This window comes from Pithys albifrons, chromosome 2, assembly GCF_047495875.1.
Source record: "Pithys albifrons albifrons isolate INPA30051 chromosome 2, PitAlb_v1, whole genome shotgun sequence".
NCBI lineage: Eukaryota > Metazoa > Chordata > Aves > Passeriformes > Thamnophilidae > Pithys > Pithys albifrons.
Window position 1 is genome coordinate 93565808 of NC_092459.1, and position 19872 is coordinate 93585679.

The window sequence follows — 19872 nt, forward strand, 5'->3', positions numbered from 1 at the left end:
ATTAGGTACTCCAGGCTGCGCTAACCTAAACTGCAAATAGTTGCATTTTTATTTGTATTTTCATTTAGAACCAACATTAAAGCTTTTTTTTATGTTAACAATGCTTCCACTGAAATAAAAATAAATATTGAATATCTGAGAGTATCTGAATTCCAGTGTAAATATGATCTCAGTATAATATTGATACAGAACTCAGATTTGCTACCCAAAGGTGTAGCAATGGTCTGGCACAGAGCTGCTCCCATATCACATAGTGTTGTTACAGCTTTGTAGTTACCCAAGAGAGACTGTGGTGGGTCCACTTCTTGTCTGCACAGGGGTTGCAGTACTTTTACAGTGTTCTGTTGTTTCTTTTCCTTCTAGCAGATTCATACATTTTTGAGAAGAATCTGCAAAGAGCTGATCAGGAGTAAGGAGGCTGATAGGCTTTTCTGGAAAGCATTAAAAACTAATTTGTATGTATTTTTAAAGAGGCTTCTTCTAAATGCATAAATATAGGGAGTATGTGTCAGTTTGTGTCTCCTATGTTTAACATAGTTAAGTGGTTGAACAGTTTGCGTGGTTTTGTATTTACACATTTCGGAAAACTGGAAAAAAGGAAAACTAGATTTTTGCTTTTGTTATAAATTAACTTCTTTTTTTACTTCTATTATTTAATTCAAGTTTATTTTTTGGACACAGACATACTCAGTCTCTGACAATTCTAATTGAAGACTTGGCTATGGAAAGGAGAGTCCTGCTTAGTTTTTGACAGCAGAAGGTGATGCTGTTTTTCTGAAACTACTCCGTGAATGGTTTGTCTTTTTGCTGCATATTTTCCTAGTACACACTTGTTTTTGAGAGAGTCATGAGAGTTACATAAGGTGTTCCTTTGGTTATTTACTATTGACATACAAGAATTCAGGGAACTTGAGATAAGACTTGAGAAAAATGTATCTTTTTTGGTTGTGTAGTGCACTGTAGGTAGGCTCTAAGCCTAACTTGAGTTGGCCATGATTAGATGCAGGAATATTTTGATTAGCTCAGTTGGTTAAGACTTGGTTGTAATAATGCTGAGGTCATGGATTCAATCCCCTGTATGGGCCATTGACTTAAGAGTTGGACTCGATGATCCTTGTGGGGTCCCTTCCAACTCAGAATAGTCTGTGATTCTGTGGTTAAGGCTGTTTTCAGGTTCTGTTGGTACAGACAAGTCAAACTCGAGGTGTTTATGATATTAGGCTGTAACTGAAGAAAAAACTCTCCTTTATATATCCTTCTATGTAGGATATTCACTGTATGACATGGAAGTGCCATTAAAGGAGAAACTACATGGCCATGTTACTTTCAGGCCTCTTTCACCCTTCCTTGTTCATCTGTTTATTTTCGAGGTAATGCAAAGTGATACTTCTAACTCAGCAACGTATTTTGTATTTAATTCATGGAATTGTAGATTGAGTATCTGAGTAAGGGCTGAGTTGCACAGATGTTTAAAATTATTTTTAAGCCCTTTTTTCTTTTCCAAGATGTTCTTTTCTTTCTATTGTTGTGGCAGTCTTGCAAACAAAGGAAATTATTCAGCAAACTGACTTTGTGACTAATAATGGAACAGAAGTGCTCTTTAATATGCAAAAGAGAAGTTGCAAAAAGTCAATGTCTTCGGCTGACAATGAAATATGTCACTTGTAATAATAATTTTGAAAAGATAAGAAGGTGTGAATTTTTGCTTTGTCAGAAGTATAATTTAAGGAGGACTGTGCCTCTTTAATGTTCTGGTCAACTTCTTATCCATTTTCATGTATCTGAATGTTAAGTTGTCAAGTGCATTTAATGCAAATGGAAAAAAATAATATTTATTCATGAGTTTCATTTTGCAAGTAGAAACATTATTTTGCTGAAAGTGAGCTGCATCTGATAATCAAGTTATCTTACACTTTTTATGGTAGTCAGAACTTCTTGTTCTTTGTCTAGAGAAAGGTGATGCCACAGACAGTAGCAGATTTCTTTAAATGATGTAATCTCACATTCCAACTCAGGATATTCTATGATTGTAAATATATGTTGTTTCTATACTCATTTAGAGGTTAAGATCTGGACAGTACAAAGTAAAGTGCACTTTCTCTTTTTAAAGATAGGAATAAAACCTCTTCATTAAAAAGGTATGCACAATTGAAGCTAATTTTGTAATATATGAACAAAATAGTAAATAATCTGTTCATAACTGTGCACTAATTAATTTAAAATAGACCAATACTTTTTTTTTCCCCAAGGCTTGAAAAAATTTTGTGTTCTTTATCCCATGAGCACTAAACTTAATAGACCTAGGAGATATTTTAGAAGTATGGCTACCTGTTATAAAAATGAAAGTAGTAATGTTAGAATTAACATCACTGGAATATAGAGTGAATCTTGCACTCTGTTGGAAAGGTGGTCTCTATGTATATGTTTTGGATTAGTGAAAATTTTAATACAAAATCAACAGTTTTCTTTGAGCTTGCTGAAACAGAGTGTTGCTTCTGTAGATTCCCCTGTGCTGGGAGTCCTCTGGAAAGCAGCAGCCACTGGGGTCACTTTGCACCCAACTGTGGCAGTACCTTTTCTTTCACAGCAAGTTTTGTGTGTAAGAACTTTGCTGTATCCAGAACCAGCCATTCCTTCGCTCAAGTTTGCATGTTCACAGAATCATTTTTACCACACAGCACTTTGCTGTATATCCTAGTTAATTACTGTGCTGGATTCACATGCTTTGGTGCTAATTATAGTGTCTGATAGGGAAAAATGTGGTTTTAAAAGATTTTTATTATAAGGATTTCCCTCCCCCCCCCATAGTGGAGAGCTACTTTGTAATAGGTATGAACTTTTAAACCACAAGTGTCTAGACCCCTGCGGGTCTGTAATACTTTTGCTTTGGGAGGATTATTTGAGAATGCCATTAAAAAATTCATAATCACTGCTGTTCTCTTACCCACTGTGTGGATAATAGTCATGTAATATGCTATGTAATTGCAACAGATTATTGGGATTTGGAGATAATCAAGATGATTCCATGATCAGTGTCTGTTCCAAGTAGCAATGTGATGCTTCCTTTTGCTGTTTCTTTTCAGAGATTTCTGTTGTGAGATACTACTTAATAGGAGATAAATTCCATGTTAGAGTGAAGAGGCATTGAGGGACTGGTAAGTCAGCAGGGATGGCAGGCTGACAACTTCCTCAGCCCATAAGGATTTAGGAATTAAAAGATTTCTGTCAAAAGTTTAAATCTCCATCTCAGACTGTGGCTTCAGTTATTTCTAAATTCTTTCTTAGATCAGTGGTATTTTGGAGACCAGTGTCCTCTTTTTCCTGTAATTAAATTCATCTCCAAAAGACAGTTTCAGCATGATATTTTAAAAGAAAGGGAAAAGAGTCTGGCAATGAAAATCTACAGAGGCAGCACTAGAGTTGCTACAAGTATTTTCATGCAATTATGTGTGTGATTAGTTAACTTGATGAACCCAGCCATTTTCATCATAAAGTTGTGAGCAACTGAGGCCACTTGATCTGTTCATCCTGGAGAAGAGGAGACTGAGGTGACACCTCATATCACTTACAACTTCCTTGTGAAAGGAAGAGGAAGGGCAGGCACTGATCTCTTCTCTGTGGTGACAAGTGACAGGATCAGAGGGAATGGCCTGAAGTTGTGTCAGGGCAGGTTTAGGTTGGGTATCAGGAAAAGGTTCTTCCTCCAGAGGGTGGTTGGTCACTAAATGGGCTCCCCAGGGAAGTGGTTACAGCACCAAGCCTGAGAGAGTTCAAGGAGTGTTGGGAAAACGCTTTCAGGCACATGGTGTCCTGCACAGGGCAGGAGACTTTGATAATTCTTGTGGGTCCCTTCCAACTCAGAGTATTCTGTGATTCTGTGATTGTATTTTGCAAAGTAAATGAACTCTGATGTCTACTTAGTGTAGTAATTTAATTCCCAATAATCAAATAAACCATTTTTTAAAAATTAAAATAAATTCTAGGCTTTCTGCCTTTGTGAAAGAATTCCTGGAATCTAGATGTGAAAATGTATTATTTTTCTTATTAGTCTTTGTAATTAGAATGAAGGGGAAAAGAAGGTCTGATTACTCTCTGTAGCAGTGCATATTATCCTTCAATCAGTGTGAAGTGGTATCAACCAAACGGTAAACAAGAATTGCTGTTATTTCTGATAAGTTTCCATTGGAATAAAAGTGACACTGGAGTTAGACCAGTGTAGCTGTCATGGTACACTAATTCCAGGGAAATTTTCATGTAAACAAGCGTATTTATTTTTTGCTTAATCTTAGGTATATGACATTTTTTAGAAATTAACCAATAACCAGTAATTAACAGAAATTAACCAGTATCACTTCAGATAACATAAATTTTCTGTTTTCCTCAGTATTACTTTGAAAGGTGTATTTAAAGGGCATTGTTATTCCAAACAGGAAGTTAAATGAATACTTTCATCCTAATTTCATTCTGTCAGTTTTAAAAACTTCTGAAAGGCTCATGTTGCTAAAATTGTTAATAATTTTCTTATCTAGGAAATGCTCTTTTCAGTTCTGCATTGAGATTCAGTTGTCATTTCAAGTTTACATTCATTTGAAATTGCGTGTCACTCAGAGTAATATCCTGAATATAGATACTTAAAGTGTTGAAGTACAGGTAGCTCATGTTGCAGATGCTTCTAATTTGTACTGGAGAGTTTGTAAACTTGTTGTACAACAAAGTGCAAAATGCATGAGCCACAGAGAGAAGTGAAGGAGCGTTAGTAGTGAGCAGAGGTAAGAAGTCAGTGCTGCAGAACAAAAGCAAAAGGCAAGTTTGAATTGGAGGGGTAGCATCTCTATATGGGAAAGTTTCAGTTCTAATGCTGCCTAAATGTAACTAAAAAATGAAAAACGTTGATATGTGAGATGTAATTGTGTGTTTTAAGTTGCGTTAAAACACTTTTCCAGATTGTTTTGACAAAACATAAAAGGAATAGGTAAGTTTGTAGAAGGGAATTCTCTAGTTCCAATGTTTATGAGAGAAAAAGAAAGATTAAAACAGAAGCACAGGAAATATATTTGGAATTTTGTCTTTTGACATGTTTAATATAAAATATTTAGAGAGAATTCCAAGTTCATTTTCTGTAATTCATTTTTTAGCAGCAACATCAGTTGGTCAATTTTTGTGGTAAAGTTACTCCTGTTTTTCATATTGTAAAGTGCTCTAATAGTGATCTCAGCTGCCAGATAGTTTATGTTTGTAAAAGGTGCAGAGTCATGAATTTAACGTTTAAGTCTTCTAACACAGCACTGGATCAAATATTACCTCTGAGGTGTTGCATTTTGTCTGGATAAATGAGGTTTTATTCACTTGTTGTTGCTTCTTCAACTACTCCAGCAAAGGGGAGGATGGTAATTCTGCTAAATTGTTACAAAACATTGTGAAACAGGCACTTAAGTAACCCCTCAGAGCAGCAGACTGGTGAGCATGGAGGGATTTGTTTGCTTTTTTTTCTTATGACATGAGTTGCCTGTGAGGAATAAATACCTTCTCCTTGGAGATAAATAATTCAAGCATGGACAAAAGGCAATCAAGGCACAAATCTGATCTTTTTGGTTCAGTAAACTGTTCAGCTTTCTGAAAACATGTTAATTTCTTGTGCAAGTTGGAAAGAAGTGACAAGCAAGAGTGAATAGCATTTGCGTGGAAATATTTTGAAGCTGGACAGCACAGGTTATTTTCATGTAATGTTAAGATGCAATGGTATAAAAAAATTAATAACAATAATTCAAGACTAAATGCAAAACAACTTTCCTGCTTATTTAAAAGAATTTAGAAGGCTAAAATGTCTTGGATCAAATTGTAAAAAAAAAAAAAATGAAACCGGTTATGAATAAACACAAACTTACATTTTTAATTTCAAATGTTTTTTCTGCTAGGATATTAAGGGTAATGAGGTTCTTCAGATCATACCCCCAGTTACTTGATTTGTGTACAGAAGAGATAGTATTGTGTTTGTAAATGAATAATTGAAACAGCACTAAGATAACCCTGTGGCTTTTCACACAGTGAGCAGTGTGATATGGAGTGCAGAAGCTCCAAAAATAACTGACTGGATATTCAATACAATTTGGGGGTAGATACGTATTAATAACAACATTAAATGCTTTAAAAATTAATATTAAAAATATGAAAAACTTTTTAATATGTCTGAGAATTTTTGTTGTTTTGGTGCTACTTATTTGAGGATGCTTTTATTTTTTGAAGAGTTTGAAACATCTTTTTGAAAAGAAAAAATATTTCATAATAGGGGATTTACTATTTGAGAAAGAGATGCTAATTTGATATTTAAGAGGAAGAGATGGTAAGTTTCTGTGTTCTAATAACTCTAATTCTAGTGATGATAATAATAAAAATGAAATAAAGTGATGTTAATGTAACGCTTCTGTAATGAGTATAACTTTCTATGCCACTTCCATTGCAAGCAATTCAATTAGTCTTAATATCTTTGTAGGAAGATATTTGTTCTTTTAGTGTTTCTAAAACTGTGTTATATTGTTATGAATTTCAAAGATAAATTCGTTCATAAATTCATACTGATGCCGTGAATGACCCTTCCCCCCAAAAAACAGGACTTTGAGCCACGTTAGTGTAGGGTAAGATAAAAAGTAAAGGTCCTTTAATATCACAGGCCTACAGCCCACAGGAATACATGATGACATGCATGTGTCCCAGTTCTTGTTTTCATGGCTTTTATAATAAGATCCCTCCAATCATTGCTTTACACATTTCTCAGTCCAGCCCCAGTCCCACCCCTGGTCCAACCCCTGGAATTGGGTCTGGGATCGTCAAGACCCTCTGTCTTCATCAGCTCTTCTTCCTCGGGCACACAAAGGTCTCTTGGAGTTCATCCAATTCTGGCTTTTGGGTCACTCTGACCTATGTTTATGTTTCATTCTGTAGGCCTTCTGATATCCTTCAGCTCTACCTTGGAAAGGAGTCTAAACAAGATTAATTAACTAAAGAAATTTGAGCTCCCTGTTCTGGGACAGGGGTAGTGATAGAAAGGCATTAAACTTAAACTGTTAGAAATATTAACCCTCTAAAAATCTACAACTACTGTGTTCCTAAAATCTACAAAATGTGAAAATCAGAACAAAACCCCTTTCGGCATCATACTTTTGTTTTTGTTTTTCTTAAGAACTGAGGATAATTAGGAAGTTTATACAAGTTGGACCTTTGAATTTGAAATATGACTTTGAGAAAGTAATGCTTTTCTGCTTGTTTCTGATAGTAGAGGAAATCACTGAGAACCTCAAGAAGTTTTTAAATTGCATTTCACGGCACAATTAATGCCCAGACAAGTTAGAATTTATGACGTTGTGTTTTGAATCAAAATAATTCTGGTGCTGAACGTAGCACAGATGTATTTTATATGCAGAAAGTAACATTTTGTATTTTCTCTGTCTGTGAAGTATACCTGCTTGACACTTCAACTGCGAGCAGCTAATTGAAGGCTTAATGTGATGTGTAAAACCTGTACTCAGAGATGGGAATTTGTACACATTTCATGTGGAAAATTGAAATGCAATGTTTTTTCCCCTGGCTTTGTAATGGTAATACATTATAGGATTTCAACTTGATAATATACTTAATCTGTGAACAAGTATTCTGAGACTCTTTACATGGATGCAAACTGATAGGGAAATATAATTTTCAAGTCCTGTGTTCACAGTGAATTACATTAATAATTAATTAGTCCTGCTGCAGCTAAAGTTTCATTCTTTTTGTAAGGTATCGGCCAATGTTTTGGTTTTTTTCACTCCAGAAAGATGCCATCAGATACTGTGTTTCCGCAGAGAATTATTAAGCTTGCAGACGGTATCTTTTTTTTTTACTAATTAGTACCCTGGGAGTACTGGAGGAAAAAACCTAAAAGCACTGGGTTTTCATGTTACTTTTAGGTTGTGGTCAACTTCCTTAAGCACGTATTTGGATGGATCAAAGCAGCTTTGATTGCTGATCAGTATAAGCATCAGTAAAAAATAACAGTTTAAACCTACAGTTTTAAAAGATTGAATGTGAAATACACAAGAGCATTTTCCCCTGAAGTTGTTGCACAGTTAATCTATCCCAGTGAAAGGAAACATTCACTGTCCTTTATTGCAAATCATTCTGTGACTGGAATTCAGTTCAATCTCCTGCACAAATCAGTGTTGACATTGAATTCAGACAAACTTGCTTAGGACAGCCTGCTCCAATAATCGAGCAATTCTTCTCATAGATAAATCCTCTGGTCCCATGGCCTTTATCTGTCAAGTCTTCCTGATTTGTCATCTCTTTTTGCCTTCTCTGGGTGCTCCATCTCCGTGTTGCACCTCCTTCAGAACTCCTGCTTCCCAGTTCCCCACTGGCCATCAGGAACTTGTGCCTGACTGCTGCCTTATACTTCACTCTCACTTCTGTCAGTCCCTGCATTCTGGGGAATCACATTTTCTTATTCCTGCCTTTTCTGCCACCACCTCTGTTTTTATAGGTGTTAGGGACTGGAAGTCATTGAAAAATGAAGATTTTCTGCTCTTGGCCCAGTCTCTAGTCTCATTTGGGTCAGGACCAATAATTCAAAGGAAAGTGGGTGTTGTTCCAATAGCCCCAGACATTCTCTGTTATCTGTATGCAGTTTTGGGGGGAGTGGGAGCATATCTACTGCCAGCAGAACCTTGGGAGATTTCATCTGTTAAACTTTGACGTCAAAAATGAACTGAGGCTTTTGTCAAGTTTGAGTTTTCCCATATGTGGAAAGATTCCATGAAAATGCAATGCCTGACAAACGAAAAGTGAACACCTGACACATGCCAGGTTTTTTTAATTTCTCTTTGTTCATGATAGCGAAGATATTTTTAAAAGAATTAGCTGCCTTTCCCCTCTGTTGCAGAATAGAATTTTGCTTTTCTCACCCTGTTGCTCTGCTTGATGCAGCAAGATGTCTGTCTTGAAGTTCCTGGCAAGTTCCTTTTTGTGGGAAAATTTTCGGTGCTGTAGGCACAATGTTACATGGTCCCTTCTGGTCAGAGGTAAAGAGTGAAGCAAAAATAATTTTCAGTCTCAGATAGGTCTGGATGTCCAGCTCAAAAGAGAAGTGCAAATCTGACTCATCCGTTTTAGGTGGTGGAAGGCATATTTCTTGTGATCTTTCAGTTTTTAAAAGCTACCTGTATAATAGTTTAAGAACAGCACCACAGACACAAATGTTCCCTGTCATCCTGCAAAATGAACTGAGGAGATTGTGGAACTGCATGTGTTTCTCAGTCAGCACTTTTACATAGATGTCTGAGCCCAGATTTACAAAGGGCATATGTCGAATCAGAGAGTGATTTAATTTGGAAGGCTCCTGGAAAAGTAATTTACAGTTCAATCCCCTCTTCAAAGTCGGGATAACATTAAAGTTGGATTCTGTAACTGATCTAAGCAATCTGTTCCAGTGATAAATGCCTCTTATTTGGGATTTTTTTCCTTCCTCATCTCCAACTGGAATTTCTCTTGGAGTTATTTCGGACTCTTGTTCTTTTGTATTTCATCTCTGAGAATGCAGAGTCTGTTGCCAACTCTTGTGTAATCCCACTCCTTTTTACATAGTGGAAGGTGTAGCCGTGCAGCATCACAGTCCTAAAGTGAAGGGCCGCCAACAGAATGCATAAATCTGATGTATCTTCATAAATCTTATGGTGGTGAGCAGAGAATCTAGCAAAATTGGCAGGAAGAAAGGGGTAGGTGAAATCCTCATCCAGATGAAGGCAGTCAGGTTCAATCTTGAGTGGTGCACCTCTGTGTGTTGTGGCCACAAAACCCACTTGTAAGTGTCTGTTACCTCAAGGTTTTACTCTCTTTCTTTAGAATGCAGGTTTGAGACATAACTGAGGCTATAATATTTCTTAATTGATCACTACTAATAAATCAATTAACAGATAATTTATTAGCAATTCACTAGAAATCAGAGTTTTATAATGCCTTATGCCATTGTTAATTGCATGTAATTACTGAGTTCTAACACCTTTTTCTTATAAATTGCACCCTGTTATTATGGAATGACAGTTTTATAACCCTTCACTTTAACCTCCCACCCTAGTTAGTATCAAATTTGTAGTTCTGTCACCCTTTTAACTTCTCACTTCAAGTGTTTTGTATGTAGACTCATTGGAGAGGCCACTGAGTTTCCCATGGGTCTTCATTCTAACATCCTGGCAGCCTCTTTTAATGAAGCAACTCAGCTTCATTAGAGTCTCTGAGCATCTGCACTCCTTTCAAAAGATCTGCCCTCTTCTTCTTGAACTGCCTTTATAAGTTTTTCATTATTTCTTATATTTCTAGACTTGTTTTTGCTGCTCTTCTATATCCCTTTTCCTACCCATTCTCCTTTCAAATAAACAAGCTGCCCCTTAATTACTCTTTCCCCATTGCTCCAATTTGCTACATCCATTTGCAGATTTCATATTTCTGAAACCCTTTCCTTGGTAATCTTAGTCTTAAGTAGTTTTATTGATGTCATTAGATACTGATGGACTTGTGAGATTCTACCCCCAAAGATCACCAATGTTCCCTTTTAGTTCCCTGCTTAATAGTAATTACATATTCCTTATTTTAGATACTTTCTAACATGTCAGTCTATATTGACTACTTTTATCTCTGTCTGGTTTTGATTAGGTATGCTTTATCTCTATTGCACTTAGCTCTTTCTTGGTTTGTATGAAGGTAGGTGCTTTTCCTCATTCAGTGTTGTGCTCACACTGTGTGGCTGTCAGGGGGCAGTGCAGTCCAGCTGGTCCCCAAGGGAAGAGGAGCCAGGGGCTGAGCATAACAAGACTGACAGCAAGGGCTCAGTCCCTCCCTGGCAGTGCTATCTCCAAGTTGTCCCTGAGTCCAGGAGGCTAAACCTCCATCCCCTTCCGGAAAGAGGGAGTCATCTCAACTCCCTTCCAGTGCTCACTGTGTCAGAGGTTCCATCGGAAATCATCAGCCTAGGCATCTTCTGGTAATCTCCCCATTTTTCTGCAGAGACCCTGTCCAGTACTTATGGAGTCCTGTACTTTGCCAGAACCTCTTGCTTGGTGTCAGTCCTCCCTTAGCTTGGGATCAGATGCTTTTCTGTTTTTTGAAAGCGTGATTAAATATTAACTCAAATTTAAATGGTGTTTCTTGATTGACATCTTGCATATATATTTGCAACTTCAGGTATATTTATTAATGATCAATTCTGTTAATATAACTTTGCAAACTTTTACAAGATTTTAAAATTATTTTTTTCTGTTTCTTTTAGTATCCCCTGAAGCAATTGGATTCCTCTCGGCAGTTGGGGTGTTCATTATTCTCATGTTGCTACTTTTCCTATATATTAATAAGAAGATGTGTTTTGAAAATGTTAGCGGTTTCCCAGATCTCGATTCGGGATACACTACAAGAAAGAATTCACAAGATAAACTTTGTAAGTATTTGTCATACAACATACTAAACTTAACTATAAGAATGCACATTTTTAGAAGGATGTAACAACACAACAGTGTTGACTTCTCCTGTGACTGGGCCATATCTTGAAAGCAACAAACCTTTGTATCCACAAGCCACAGAAATTCAATAGCTACATAACCAAAGAGTTGACCTTTACTTATCTGAAGGTAATTCTCTTGCACTATAAGAATCCTCTTGAACTTGTCTGAAATGTTCCGTATTCGTGTATCATTAAAGTGTCTCAAGTAAATTTGTGAATGGATTATTGGGTTTTCACTCAGCTTATTAAAATCCTTCACCAAACTTCTGGAGAAAGTCTTGCATTTTTCACCTGGAAAATAATTGTAAAGAAGTAAAACATTAGAAGCATCTCGGACAAACAAATTGTTGAATATTTTTAATACAAGGTCTTTAAGGATCCTGTGTAATGAAAACACTTAGATCTTGAAAAAGATACTGAGGGTTGGTAAAATAACCCCTTTCTACTTTTGTGCTGTGGAAATGCACAGGTTTTGTTAGCTGACTTGAGAGAAAGGAACAGGCACCAGAGAAAACAATGGGAAATTGGAGAGGTCTTCTTCCCCTCCAGCTCTTTAAAATATGGCGCTAAATTTTAGTTTCAATCTTTTTGGAGACTAAAAAAGTTCTTCCCCTGGAAATATACTCTTGTCATATTAACTTTTTTTTTGCTACAAAACAAATCTTCATTTTTCAAAATCCCTTGCCTTATGTAAAAGACAACAGATACTTTGGGGTGAAGGAGTCTCCGTGATGTGTGTTGTGTGGTGTTGAAAACTTGGTTTAGTGCGACATTGTTGAAAGAACACAATTTAACTCACAACTTCTTCTTTGCAGGTTAGAATAAAAAAAAAAATCCACCTCACACAGTTGTCTTGTTTTTGAAAATAATGAATTTTATTATGGCTAGTTGGTGCTGCAGTTGATGAAAGACTATGGTTTTGCTGGTTGATTGTGGCTTCATTTCAAGGTATTTATTTAGCTGTTTTCTTGTTATTTTCAATGCACATTGAATGGGAAGAGGAAAGCTGCAGCTTCCCCTGGTAAATATATTGATTTTTGAGATAGCAAAAGCAAATAGCTCTGAAGTTGAACTTGGAGAAACAGAGATGATCAGTTTGGGAAACAGAGGACCTTACAGTATTAAAAATTGTTGCTGAATAGGCTGGAAAATGGCGTTTTTCCGAAACCTTCACCAAAATCTGAGCCTTCCCTCTGTGTCTTCCCTGGTGGACACTCTTAGCAGTGCTGTGGATGATCTGGCCAGTGTTGTTGGAGAGGTCAGCTACACTGTGGCTGACTCAGTAACAGAACAAGTAACCAGCATGATAAATGGCTTTCGTGCTGAAGAGGAGAGCTCCAAAGTACAGAATGATGATAAACCTGTGGATGGAAGAGAGGAACATACTCAGGAAATTAGCATGAAAGTGAAGAGAGATGTCACAGAACACAGAGAGGCTCAGAATTCTGATTCACTAGATTTTGTAAAAAAAGTTACAAGTCAGGTTGGAGTATCTGACCATGTCTTAGACAAAAACCAGTGCCATTTAAGAGGCACAGATGGTAATAATCGTTTCAGTGATACAGAAGTACCTCAGGTTTTGAAGTCTCTAGAACAACCTTTTAAAAACAAAGCAGTAGGGAGAAATGAGTGTTTTCTAAATGGAAAGTTCTTGAAGGATAGTGACCAGAAAAGTAATAACTTTACCATGGAGCAATCTATTGAGGAGCAAGATAATTGCCTATATGCAGTATTGGATAATTCTAAGAATCACTTGCATAGAAAAATCAAAGGAGTGTCACCTGGAGCTGATTTTAAGGATTCTGATCAAGTGCACAGTGTGAGTGTTCCCCAGGATTTAGAAACCAAACTTGTTGAAGTACAGAAGCAAAAATTATCAGACTCCAGCTTCAAGAAGATGCACAAAGACTATCCCTATTGCCTTAATGAAATCAAAGAAAAGAAATTTGAAGCCTCCTTTGACAGAAAAGGAAAGTCCGTCTCAAAAGATGAAGACAGTCTGTCTACTACAATTGCAAATGGTGGTAAAAAGAAAAACTCAGAGAAATTAGAAAGAGAGCTGTGTAATAAGAAGACAGCAGGAAAAGGTGAGGAGTGTGTTAGCAAACTGCATTCTTCAACCTTTCCTGAAACTTATGACAATTCCTACTTTTTTCACCAATTTACACGTTTAATAATAGTGTTTCATGTGGACAAAAGTAGGTTTGGTTGTTTCAGTGCTTCATTCTCTAATTCTGTTGATATTTCTTGGCAGTTAATTACTTTTCAAAGTATTACTTGAAGGGATTGATTAATAAATGTCTTTCCTATGTTCTAACTTTACTTTTCTTCTATATGTTTTTTCTTACCTTCTCTGCAGTGCTCTGTGTGGTTTCTGTTGAAAACTATGAATTAATTAGTACTGGAAATTAATACTTGTTTTCTGAATGTGATTTTTATTTTGTTTATTTTACAAGCATTGCATAAAATGTGCTAAGATGATAAAAGAAATAACTTCTCTTGCATTTACATTACAGTAGATCTTCAGAATATTTCTGGGATGTAATGGTTTCAAGACACAAGACTCAATGAGAAATGTCAATTAAGTGATTTTAAGTATAGAAAAAGTGAATGAGGCATGTCTTACAGTTGTAGTCTTCAAAGAAAACCTGTGTTATTGCTATGGATACTGTGTGTGCTGTCTTTAACATCCAGTCTTAAACAATGTGATAAAGGAATTGCAATAACAGTCCAAGTAACAGTAAGAAGTAAAACCTTGAATTTTTACACAGTTGGTTTGCAGGCTGCATAGTGAAGCTTTAGAAAGCAATGCAGGCTTTTCCAGAAGTGTTATTTCTGTACAGAAATTAATTATTTCATAATAGAAACACATTTTTTTTCTTCAGTGTGTGTGTTTTCCCTTATCTGAAAATTTCAGTTATCTGCTTTGTTGGGTTTTGGTTTGGTTTTGGTTTTGTTTGGTTGGTTTTTTTAATTTGATTTAGGAGGTGTTTTCCATGTTTGTATGGTAACTATGATTTTATCTATTATTTCTTTACATAATACTCTATTTGTAAACTTTATTCTCTCTCAAAAATGGCATCTTAGGTTCCATAATAAGCAAATTAATAGCTTTCAAATGTTTGATAACTGTTCATGACCCATGTTAGCCAAATAAAGCAAAGTTTTTAATAAGAACATGCATTCTCTTAGGCAAGTTTCCAGGTAAAATATAAAACTTAAATGAGAAGTGGCAAGGAGAGGCATAAAACCCTAAGGGGGTTTTTTTCCAATGTACAGGAAACTTTTTTTTCCCCAAGAGACTGTAAACAGTTTGCATTGCTAATTTAAAAAAATACTTGCATGGATAGCTTATGTTTTAACTTTAATGAGGTTTGTAAGTCCTCTGAAGAGGTCTTGCTTCATGACTTTTAATAATAGTATACATTCTCAGTCTTTTATGCTAGGAACTGTAATAAAAATAACTGTTATCCCTGAGAACTTCTGGATGCTTACAAAAGTCAGTGTATTATTAGAGACACTACTTTCAACTCTTCTTTCAGACACGTTGCTACCACGTTTTATACTATTGCATTCTTTATGCAGGCTGATTAATGACCCCAATTTCATATTTGTGAATACATTTCTTGTAATGCTAAAGGATGCCTCTAATACTGATGTCTGGCACTATATTTTAGTCCTGGTATGCTTGGCTTTAGTTATGTGTGCTCTGCTTTAATTATAATTGTGGAAATCTGTAGAAGTTTCCAAGTTGGCAGGTTTCAACCTGTTGAGGGCCATATGAGATAAAAGATTTTACTCTCTGTACCATCAAAAGAGACTCCTTTTTCTGGACAATCCCTTGCACTGAATGTGTTAGAATATATCCTACTTGGTGTGATATTTTTAATAAGTGATCAGTGAAATTGAACTTACTTTGTAGCCATCCATACAATGGGAAGAACCGTATCTGTTAGACTTGAGTTAAAACTGATAGCTTAGACTTGAAAGATACAGTTGCTCATTAGCAGTCTGTTAAGACACCATTTTCCTACAAATGCTAAATTAGGATTATGGACACATTGCATGTAGACCTGATAGTATCATATCCAATTAAGGTTTTCTGACTTTTTCCATTTCAATACCTTATTTTCAGTTTCCTGACATTGTGTGCTAAATTTGAAAAAAATATGAGGAAATTAGCCTTTATTTCTGTTGGAGATTTGTGTTGGTTCTTTTGGTTGGTTTTTGGTTTGATTTTGTTTTGTTTTGTTTTCCCCTAAGTTATACTTCAAAAACTTCAGCTGTTTTCAAAAATATATTATGGGAAAAACATGCTAGGTATTTGTGCAACAAAATAAGTAGATTTCACATCAGCTTTACTAAGATGTTTTGACACCTTTTTATATTGGAATGTGTGCTTGAAATGTGGGAGAGCCCTTTTCCCATGTCAAAGATGCCCATGTTCTTTTATGAAAAAACACCAAAGTTTGATGAAGTAGTAAAGTTTTGGAAAGGTTGCTTTTTGAAAAGACATGGTAAACACTTCTTATCCTTTGCTTGTTAAATTCACTGACCATCCCATTTGCACTCATATGCTTCATTGTAGGGGTTGAGGAACAGAACAGGTCTTATCCTGCCTTTGCTATTTATGGTTGCTGAAGGACACTGGAAGTTTGAACAGCAGAATTGAGAAAAAACATGTCGTTTGTGAGGACAGAAACTTTCTGAACAAGGATAACATGATGCATGTGGTAGATTGGGATTTAAAGCGGGATGGGTGACAGCCATGGAGAGAACTGGTGACATTTCCTGAAGGTAGAGAGACTAAGGGCGAAAGACCAAGGTTATGTGAGTAGCTGGTTAGGTGCAAGCAAAGCAAATTTGGGATTGAATGACAAAGAAAAGATAGAAGAAATCACCAGGTGGATGCCTGGAGCAAGGACTTGGAGGTGGAGCTGGAAAACAGGAACTTAGGATATGATTCTACTCGTATAAATGTAACTCTCCAAAAGGTGTCTTTCCTAAACTTGAAGCATAGGTTTTTCTGTATGAATACCAAGGAGAAAAAGACCTTGATGGGAAGTGATTTTATTCTGCTATTCCAGAGGCTTACCCAAAAGTAGGAAGGATGGACCTCTGTAGTAATAAGAGGCAAACACTTGACTGTAAAAGAGGCCTACATGACTGGCATACCTTGAGTTACTCTAATTTTAAATGGCTGAATTTTGGGTAAGCTGAATCCCTCTAGTAGGAATACTCAGCCAGAGAAGTGAGACTGACTGGGCGTGAAGACTAATGGGAGTGGAAATGCAGAACTGGGGCTAAGGACAGGGACTGGGAAGAGGGTGTAAAAGCAGGGAGGGGAGAAGAGGTTGAACATGGATGGATAGCATGTTAGAACATCCCCTCACAGAATCAGGAGCTGAAAAACAGCATTATGGGTATCCCAAAGCTCTGCCAGTAATGGAAATTCTCTGGCAAATCCTTTACCGAAGGCTTGCTCACAGCACAGTGGTGATGCTGACCTTTGTTGAGCTGACATGAAATCTTTGAATGCCTGTTGGAACTGAGATCTGCAGAACCTCTGCAAAGCATTTTAAGTTTGGGTGGAATCCATATGAAGTTGGAAAAGGGAGGAGGAAAGTTTCCTTTTACAGAAATAAAAATGCAGCTGAGTCTTTGATTTGTGGGAGGAAGTCATGCTTGAGATGGAGTTGGAAAATGTTGGCCCCAGGAGTGGGCACTATAGAAGAGCTGGTATAAAAGAATTAACTAGATAGATTTTTTCCATGTAGTTTTTGCTGTTGCCAGATATCTGCATTGAGAATCTGCATTAATTTCAGTTACTGAACAAGGGACTTTTTATTGTAAGTAAAATAAATTTCTGCATGCAAACATCCTTCACGAGCATTTTCCCATTTGTTCTTGTGAGTTTAAGCACTACTGGCATAAATATCCTAAGTCGATTTTGTTGTAGGCTTCTCTTTGCAAATCAGTTTCATTTCTATGCTTTACTACATGCTCACAGCAAAACCCAGCTGGAAATGTAGGACCAGGAGCTGCTTTTTTGATGTGTTAGGTATCCAAATGTAATATTGCAGTAGCATTGGATTTATTTTACATAAACTACTTTGAGCATTTTCCTACTTAATAAAGGGTTTTAAGAACGTCAGTGTGTGCCACCTTATAAGAATTGGTTGCTTCTCTGTTGAATAAATGTTAGAATGGATTTTTGGGGCTTAATCTTTCAGGTTTTCTAGAAAATGAAAATAGCTCTCACTAATTACATAATCACATAATGCTTATAGTTACAAGAAAATATTTTTAAACTATTACAGAATTTCTAATTAAAATAGCTTAAATATCTTCAGTGATAACCTCTTATGGTTATTTTTTTGTATTCTATTTTGAGCTGTAGTCGATTTGCTTTATTTTATTCAAACAGACAATTCTTATATGAGTAAAGACCAGCATGGTTCATCATCTGAGAGTGAAGATGAAGCACTGGGTAAATATCATGAGGCCTTGTCTAGAACCCAGAGTTCCAGGCTGCCAGTGGTGGATGGCAGACAGCAAAAAAACTATATATGGGAAACCAGACAAAAATATAGTCCCCTGTCTGCAGAATATGATGGATACAGTAGTGAAGCCTCAATAGATGAAGGTAAGAGTGATTTAACAGCCTTCCTTTTATTCCAAATTTCACAATTCTGTTCTGGATAAGTAAGTCCTAGATGAGGGCAGCTTGACTAGAAAATAGTCAAGATCTGCAAGAAATATCCAGACACCTGTTATATTTTTGCATGCTCAAAAAACAAAGCAAAGCACAGACTTGTGTGCATTCTGTCAGAAATACTGAAAATTATATACGTTGTTGTATTAAGTTTCATTAAATTTTATCATTATTCATTTCATTTTTGGAGAAATTTAAACTGTTTTGATTTAGGAAGGAACATGGCAAATGGTTGAAGGCAAACAGTTGAATTTGTGGTATTATAAATACAAACAAGAGATGTTATTCCTCTGTTGATAAGCTGTTATAACAGCAGAGTGAATGGAATTGGTTATTGGATACGGTGCATATGGTCATTGCAGTGTGCATTGCTGGAATGTTGTGTATGTTTTCTTCTCTTGAAATCACAGAAAGAAATTACTACAAAGATTAGATAATTGTATTTTTTCATGGTGCTAAAAGTTGGATGTAAACAATGGATATTTTCTTACGTGCTATACGTTTCTTAATTTTTAGTTAGGGTGACAACTTGACCCAGAGGTTGAGAATTCTGCTGTCAGTATTATGCAAAAGTTTTTCAATGTTTGATGTTTTGTAATAAGCATGGATACATGCAATTAAAAGATTCCTGTTCTGCAATGTTCAATATAGTCTAAAAGTGCTTGAAAAAATTTTTTCTTTTTACTGTGTAAAATAATAAAGTCAGTTTGCCATTGAAATTTGAAATTAGTGCATGGTAGTTCATGATCCCAAGCAAAGACACAAAGGACATGAAAGCCTTGAACTAAGTAGCAGAGTAAGATCATCAGAGAAGTTGATTTTTGACTTTGGTTTACTTTCCTTTGCTGGGAATGTGAGTTCCAGCAAACAGTGAAGGAGATGCAGAGGTCAGGTGGTAAGAACTGATCCTTGGACACCATGATAGAGAAGGACAAGGAATAGGGATAATGCAAGTATCTTGTTTGGGTTTTATATCTCCTGAGCTCTCTCAGCAGTGTTGGTGGGGCGAATATGGGAGATAAGATGCTAATTTTTCGTATGGTTTGTGTCACTGTGGAGAAAAATGGTGATGTTTATTAACAGGAGAGGGGAAAAATTACTGTCTTTTTTAGCAGGTAGTACATGGTACAAGTCGTACAAGAAGACTGCTTTCAGATATCCAGAAAAATTTGTCTCTTTTCAAACTACTGAGACTGATTATTGAAATAGTCATAGTTGTAACATTCATCTTTTTGTTTCATAATTGCCCAGATTTTTTTATCCAACCTAGTTTGTCTTCTCAGTGAAAAGTCCTCAGTGTATCTGAGCTTTTTACTTTGGTCCTGTAAGATTTAAGCTTCAAAGGCATTGTGCTAGCCTGTATCCAGTTTTTTCTTTTGGTTGGTTTTTTTGTTTTGTTCTTTTTTTTTTGATAATTGACTTCCTTATCATCCTCTCAGGCCATCAGAATTCATAGTGACTGATTTTTATCCTCCTCTGGGGAATGAGAGCTCCAATCTGAAAATCTGTATCTTGTTCACAATCTAAGGCAAAAGAACCTTATGGGCAAGTCCAAGTATTGCATCATGGAAGTTACAATTGTTTCCCTTCTCCTCCTTTTTTGTTATTCTTCTCTTGCTAAAGATGTATGTCACCAAGT

At 36.2% G+C, this 19872-nt stretch overlaps 1 protein-coding gene across 3 annotated transcripts in view; it reads left to right on the forward strand.

The window, feature by feature from the left end:
• Window positions 1-19872, forward strand: part of SYT14 (synaptotagmin 14) — a 90380-nt gene that overhangs the window by 16043 nt on the left and 54465 nt on the right. Inside the window, exons 3-4 of one of the 3 annotated variants that reach the window (XM_071577834.1) lie at window positions 11291-11455; window positions 17946-18164. In XM_071577834.1, the coding sequence (XP_071433935.1) occupies window positions 11291-11455; window positions 17946-18164 (384 nt within the window). Of the gene's footprint in view, window positions 1-11290; window positions 11456-12668; window positions 13606-17945; window positions 18165-19872 lie in introns of those variants that run through there. The other 2 variants (XM_071577818.1, XM_071577826.1) reach the window with 2 other exon arrangements.